The 6,611-nt window shown below is 40.5% G+C and overlaps 1 protein-coding gene across 1 annotated transcript in view; it reads right to left on the bottom strand.

Annotated features, from left to right (window-relative positions):
• Nucleotides 1-3,319: 3,319 nt before the first annotated feature.
• Nucleotides 3,320-6,611, bottom strand: part of LOC138003303 (ADAM 17-like protease) — a 28,855-nt gene continuing 25,563 nt past the window's right edge. The window contains exons 18-20 of the mRNA XM_068849305.1: nucleotides 5,807-5,974; nucleotides 5,139-5,192; nucleotides 3,320-4,677 (exon numbers count right to left, since the gene is read on the bottom strand). Coding sequence (XP_068705406.1) covers nucleotides 4,501-4,677; nucleotides 5,139-5,192; nucleotides 5,807-5,974 — 399 coding nt within the window. The 3' untranslated portion in view covers nucleotides 3,320-4,500. The remainder of the gene's footprint in view (nucleotides 4,678-5,138; nucleotides 5,193-5,806; nucleotides 5,975-6,611) is intronic.

The following is a 6,611-nucleotide window of genomic DNA, read 5'->3' as shown; positions in this document are numbered from 1 at the left end:
ACCAACAATTACAAACCGTACTCAAGTACATCTTAGCTAGTAAAAAATCTAGATTGGGACACTCTTGAACAGAGACGCTTGGCTAGCCAAGTAACATTATTCTACAAGCCTCATAATAACCTAATTAATTTGCCTTTTCCTGATATAGTTAAGCGTTCCTATAGGCCTTCTAGATATAACTCCCGTCCTTACAGTCAGCCAGAAGCTAATATTTCCTCGTTTAATTATTCAATTTTCCCTCGGGCTATTAGGATTTGGACCAGTTGTCTGAAAATGTAATCTCATCCACCAATGCACCGTCGTTTAGGTCTGCCGCTCAGTCTGCAAAAAGATCCTTGAAGGCACCTAGCTACCTTCGTAGGCTGTAGACTCCCCATTTTTGTCTCATTTATTTATTTATTATTAATATTGTTATTCGTTATCAGTACTAATTAATATCTCATTCAATAATTAACAATAGGCCATTTGCACTAAGAGGTCATGTGACATAGTTTTCATGAAAATGAAAGCTATATGATTTTGCCTTCGAAAAACGATTAGTGGGTCATATCTTAAAGATAATAATAGTGATTTGGTTTTTCAAACCCGCACCATTTTCTTAAAATGAGTAAGTTCCTCGCTGGTCACGTGACCAAAATGCGATTTTTAAAATTATGAATTACTTCTTTCTGAACACAAGCTTTGCACTTAAACTTCAAGGAGGATGTTGAAAAAATTATGTGCTAACGTTTACAGCACATCTGAGCGTAACTATTAAACGTTTAACAAGATATAAGCAAAAAGTAGTTTTGGCCGCCATATTGGAGGGCAAGAGTATGCCCTCCAACATGGCGGCCAATACAAATCATACTGCTTTGTTGAAAAATCAAAGTGCCATAAAATATCTTCCTTAAATGCGTTTCCTCTCAAATTTCGGGTGTAAGCTAATTTTTATGTGCTCTGTCAATTTTTTGCATCAGCAAGATTCCAACTCATTGTTTAAAGGAAGCAATGGTCACGTGACCTCTTAGTGCAAGTGGCCTATTACTTATTTATTTATTATTACCTGCATTTATTATTCAGTTACCTGTACTTGGTAATTTTATGATTCATTATTTGAGTTCCACCTCTGGTATTAGTGAAAGCTATTCTTAAGACTTGAAGACAACGTAGATTTGATTTTAGTGTTGTACTATATTTCGGCTGGCCAAACCAGCCTTCTTCAAGTACAATGAGAGTTTACATTGGATTGCTTCTATGTACATACATATAGTAAATGGATGTTGACGTAATACTGGAAAAATGTTCGCCGACTTATGAGCTTTCAAAATACCTGGCTTCCGTACTGAAACACCTTGCAAAATAATGAAACCGAATATTCTGTGAAGAATGCTAAACAGTTTGTAGAATTTATAAGTAACCAGGAAGTGGCTGAGGACGAACTGGTTGTGTCATTTGACGTGATCTCACTCTTCACCTCCACACCGATCGGCATGCATGGCTATAGACATTGTGTTCAGAGAAAAGTGGAGGGATCTGATGATCGGAAAAATCACAGACAGTTGACCATATACCAAATCTTGCACTTAATTACTCTCCTTTCTTTTACACAACAGCTATTTCATATTTGAGGGATTCCAATACCATCAGGTATCGGGGATGTGCCATCGGATCTCCAGTCAGCGCGATTATCGCAGAGCTTGTAATGGAAGGAGTTGAGGAAAGAGCATTAATAACTTCGCCAGTCAAACCAAAATGGTGGCGCCGCTATGTCGACGATTCGAACGCGTGCATTAAGAGAGACGGTGTTGAGGTTTTTCACACTCACTTTAACTCAATAAATGCCAACATTCAGTTTACAGAAGAGACGCCTACAATAACCATGGGCAAGAAGAGCACAGCCTTCCTGGACACCAACAATACTGTGAATGAAGACGGAAAGATCGAGGTGGGTGTATACCGCAAGGCCACACATACGAGCAAGAATTCAGATTTCCATTCACACAGCCAAGCGCAAAGCAAAAGAGCTGTTGTTAAGACCTCAATAGACCGCACTAAATGCATTCCATCAACAACTGCACAAAGACAGAGCAAGGAACGACGTGTTATCAACAACCTAAAAACTCATGGCTATCCTCAAAACTTCATCAAGTCGGTCGATCAACCAAACAACGCACACCCAAAGCCCCGGGAGAACTCAAAAGCACATGGGTCAATACCATATATCAAAGGCGTGTTAGAGCGAATTAGATGGATTTTAAACCGCGACAACATTAAAACAGCTTTCAAACCACTAAAAACACTGGGTCATGTTTTCAAAAAACCTAAGGACTGGCCGACAAAAGAACAGTCGAAAGGAATTGTGTACAAAGGGAGTTGCAGAACGTGCCCATTTATATATATACACACATATATCGTAGAGAGAAAAAAAAGTTGGAAGTCTCGGGGGGCTGAACACAAGCCTGGAACGAATGTGAATGTCGGCTCCGCGTTAAAAATGCCGAAACCACTAGCCACGAAAAATGCTCAAATTATGCGAGCATTTTAGAAACAGGCGTGAAAACCAAGGACAAAAGGGTTTTTATAGAGTCGTTACATTCATTCCTGGACAAACACTTATATTTGAACAGGGGTTCAATTCCCACCGTGGTCAGAGTTTTTCTGTCCTTGGGTGGGCCCATTTCCATTAGTAGGGCTAACGCTCACATGATTCATATGGGGTAGAAAACTAGCACTTCACATTGCACTCTAATCAGTTAAGCCTATTGTTTATTAGCCAATCATAATCCAGAATTTCGATGCGTAATTTGCACTGGTGTATTACACATTTTGCACTGTTACACGTGAACTGCACTGCTTTCAGCCAATCAGAATCGAGTAATTTTTTTCATGTATATTACCAATAATGTAATACACATTTGATCAAATTATTTGTTAAGCTGAGCAATAGAAGTATTAAATTATTATTATTATTATTATTATTATTATTATTATTGTAATTAGGCAAAGGTACCTCGTGGATGCTTGGAATTTTCCTTATTTCCCTGCAGTGATGGAAGCCAAGTGTAGGGACTAGAGCGTGACACGGTGTTACAGTTAGAAACGACAACTTCCGGTCGTTGCAGTTTACCGTGTCTTTTTTCTCCAAAAGTGGGCCATAAATTTATGTTTCGAAAGATTTCAATGCATGGGTCTTTCGAAAAAGAAGGGCTAGTCATTTGTGTTATTGCTGGTTTGTTTGCTTTTTCGTGACTGTGATCTGGAAACTTGTAACTTCCAAAGATTTTTTCTACCACTTACATGCTGATCCATGACAGGAACGACAATGGAACAGTTTCTTCATGTTTGCTACGTTTTTTAATGGCAAAATACAAAGTCAATTCCAACAGCATCATTTCAAGCCCGTCAATAAGCTTTCGAAAAAAAAAAAACAACCACTTTATTTAAAAAAATTGGAACAAATAATTATAAATACGTTTACTAATGCTACAACAAAGGAAACAGACGCTCGAAATCCAATCCACTGACCGCAAGCGTGTGTACCCTTAAATGAAATAAGCAACAAGCTCAGCCTTCCTCTTTCCTAGCAAAACATGGGCTTGCATTGCTATAAACCTCTTGTCTTATGCTTAAGGTGCGGCTAATCGAGTTATGAAGAGAAGAGCACAGGAACTTTTAGAAGACTAAAAATGGCTCTCAGCGCACACTTTCCTCGTCAGTGCTCGCTAGCGTGTTTCATGACTTGATATGCGCACGCATTTAATGTTGACAAGCATGGATCGCTGTGTGTACAAAGACGCATTCAGATCAATACCAATATTGACCCCAGAGCTCTTCTCTTTTGCGCATGACTGACGGAGAGAAGAGATCTGGGGAACCGTGAAACAAAATGTCTTCCATTGGTTTTCGCGAAGAACAATGAAACGCGTCTCTGATTGGTGCATTCATGTTAGCACGAGGAGTGAGCAGGCGTTTTTGGCCATAACAATCTTACGGCGCCTGTTCTTCCGTATAGAGTTTCCCAGAGCCTCTGGTCATGCGCGGACATAGGATCCGAGGCTCTGGTGACGAGAATGGAGCAATACAACAGCGTTGAATCATAAATCCAATTGTCGGAGACATTCAGTTTGCCATTTTAGAGTGGTACCCGTCAAAGACAAATTCAATAAAAAGTCAATGAAGCCGGAATAGGAATGCAAACCATCCCCTCTTCTTGCATTAAAATATTGTAATATAGATTTGTTAAAGTTTTTATTACGTTCAGAGGTCTTAGCCCTTCCCTTAGAACGATGATATAGTTTACTTCCAATTGCACCCCATCAGAAGCTAGTTTTTTTAAAGCAATGACAAGGGGTGCTTCAGGAAAGCTCTTTAAATCGACTCAACATCGCTCTCTTGTGCTTTACGACATTGAGTACAAACAAACTTCCAGCACACTTAAGCAACCAGGTTCAGGATCCATGGTCCAATTTTTAGACGTGCAAAAACTGAAAACCCTGTCACGTGTGATTTTAAAAGTTGTCAAAAGTGAGTTTCTCTCTGTCCAATGTGCTCCAAGTGAGGGATCCTGTTTGTTTTGATATTCATGGCCTTCAGTTTGTATGGTTTGTGGGCTTTCGATGATCTGGTAATGGACTCTTGTCTGTAAATAAAATTTCCTTTGCTGGTAGGCTTAGGCTGTCGTAACAGTTTTGTATTCTGTGGAGACAATTTCAAAGAAGGTTAAAGTGCCGGTATAAATCAACGAATTGGTCAGTGTAGCAAAAATATGGCCGCTACACGAAAATAGCCTGAATGGGCTCGACTATCAGCCGCTGTTTCGGGAAATGAGCCAACGCTTAATCTCGAAACCACCCGAACTCGAGAGGGCGGCGGAAATCGGGAAATCGAGCCTAGAGGGGGTAGTGATAGAGGAAAAAGAGGTTGTCACCACAGCTTGTTAAATTAAACAAGACAAAGATATAAAATTACGCGGTAGTAATAATCACAGATTAGTGAAGTGCCTGCGATTTGCGATTTTGAGGCGGCTCTTTTCAGTCGTTTGGTCGTATGAATCAACAGAAGTCTTCTGTGGGTATAGGGATACGTCGAATTTTGTGCATAAACTGAGCTTTTGATGAGACACTTGGGTGATTAAATTCATGAACCAACTACTTTACCTTAATATCCCTCCATTCTGCATCAAGTGCCTCCTGTTTGTCACGCTTTCGATCCTAAATAAACACAGTATCAGAGTCACTCACTGAAGCCAAGAAACAAAAATTTCAGCTTCACGTTTGGCTTTTGCCGTGAACGTGCTTCGTAATCTCTTTACTCTCTCTAATGTTCTTTGGAAGAGAAAAGGCAACCGAAGGGCGGAGGGAATTCGGGGGGGGGGGGGGGGTGGAATGAATGCTCTAACCTAGTGGGCATTTTCGACACGGCCCAAAACGTTAAATGTACGTTTAAATTGGGACACAAGATCCTCCTTCCGACTCCCCCGTCTTCGCATGGGGCGGGGTGGGGGTGGGGGAACTTAAATGCCTAGGACGCCACACGGTTTTTGAGCAAAACAATGCCTTTGCACTTGTGTCTTGACATTTTCTATAATTCGTTCCCGTTCTCAGCAAATGGCCAAAGGTTCTATGAAAACTAAGAGCACAGAACAGCGAATCCTTACTATTCTTTCTAAGTACACCGTTGACAAGGTCAAAGGGGATGATAGCAAAAAGTCTGAAAAATGTGAACAGGTAATTTAAACTGATGTTTTGATGAGGTCGCAGACTTGGGATGGAGTCCAGTTCATTTCAGTCCACACCGTAGGCTCTAAGAAAACAAGAGAACTTACAAGACGATTGATATAACAGCTAGCAGGAATCCAAAACAATAGCGAAAACACCACTACAGTTCCAGCCAAGTTGTCTTTCATAAACTTAGCGACTATATTGCTGTCCAAGGTTGTAAGGAAAGTCCAGAATCTTTCGACCAAATCTTGCGTAGTTTTCTTGCATTCGCCCTGAAGAAAAACACACGTTTGCTCAAGCCATAAGCGAAAGACAATTTGAAGGCTATGGACATTTTAGCAGTCAAATTAACTTTGTGTTGACGAAGCGTAAAAGCTGTAAATGTTCGAAATGTCAGTATACGTTTAAGACCCTTTTCATGTGACAATTTTATGTGGCCAAGAGAAAATTAATGAGACAGAGAGGGTGTCACCCAGTCAAGCCCTTCGGATATGTCATTTTAGTTAGGTTATTCTTAGATGTCACGAAAACGCAAGTCTGTTTCCCGAGGCATTTGCGAAGTCAGAGAATTCAGAATGACGTTCCAAGTGGAATTGAGGCTTGTTGACGAAAACGAGTTTCAGAAGCAAGGACGCATTGGTTTATCTTGCCCCAAATCCTGGAGTTGGAGATAGATCCTGCAATTTATAGTGAATCTAATGGCTTGTTGGATGAAGAGCCATAACACAACCGCCAGAGAAATTCGTATGACGTCATCCTTTACAGTCGCTGACTGCTCGGGAAACAGACTTCCGATCTAAAAATAACTGTTGTGAAATTTACATATCCCGGCCATCGTCCCTACTCTCCCTCTCTCCCTCATTTTCTCTTGATGTGGCAAATACATTTGATCGTGTAGATAACACAACA

Source organism: Montipora foliosa, chromosome 5, assembly GCF_036669935.1.
Source record: "Montipora foliosa isolate CH-2021 chromosome 5, ASM3666993v2, whole genome shotgun sequence".
Taxonomy (NCBI): Eukaryota; Metazoa; Cnidaria; class Anthozoa; order Scleractinia; family Acroporidae; genus Montipora; species Montipora foliosa.
The sequence above is the reverse complement of the archived record's forward strand: the minus strand, read 5'-3'. Positions and strand labels throughout refer to the sequence as shown.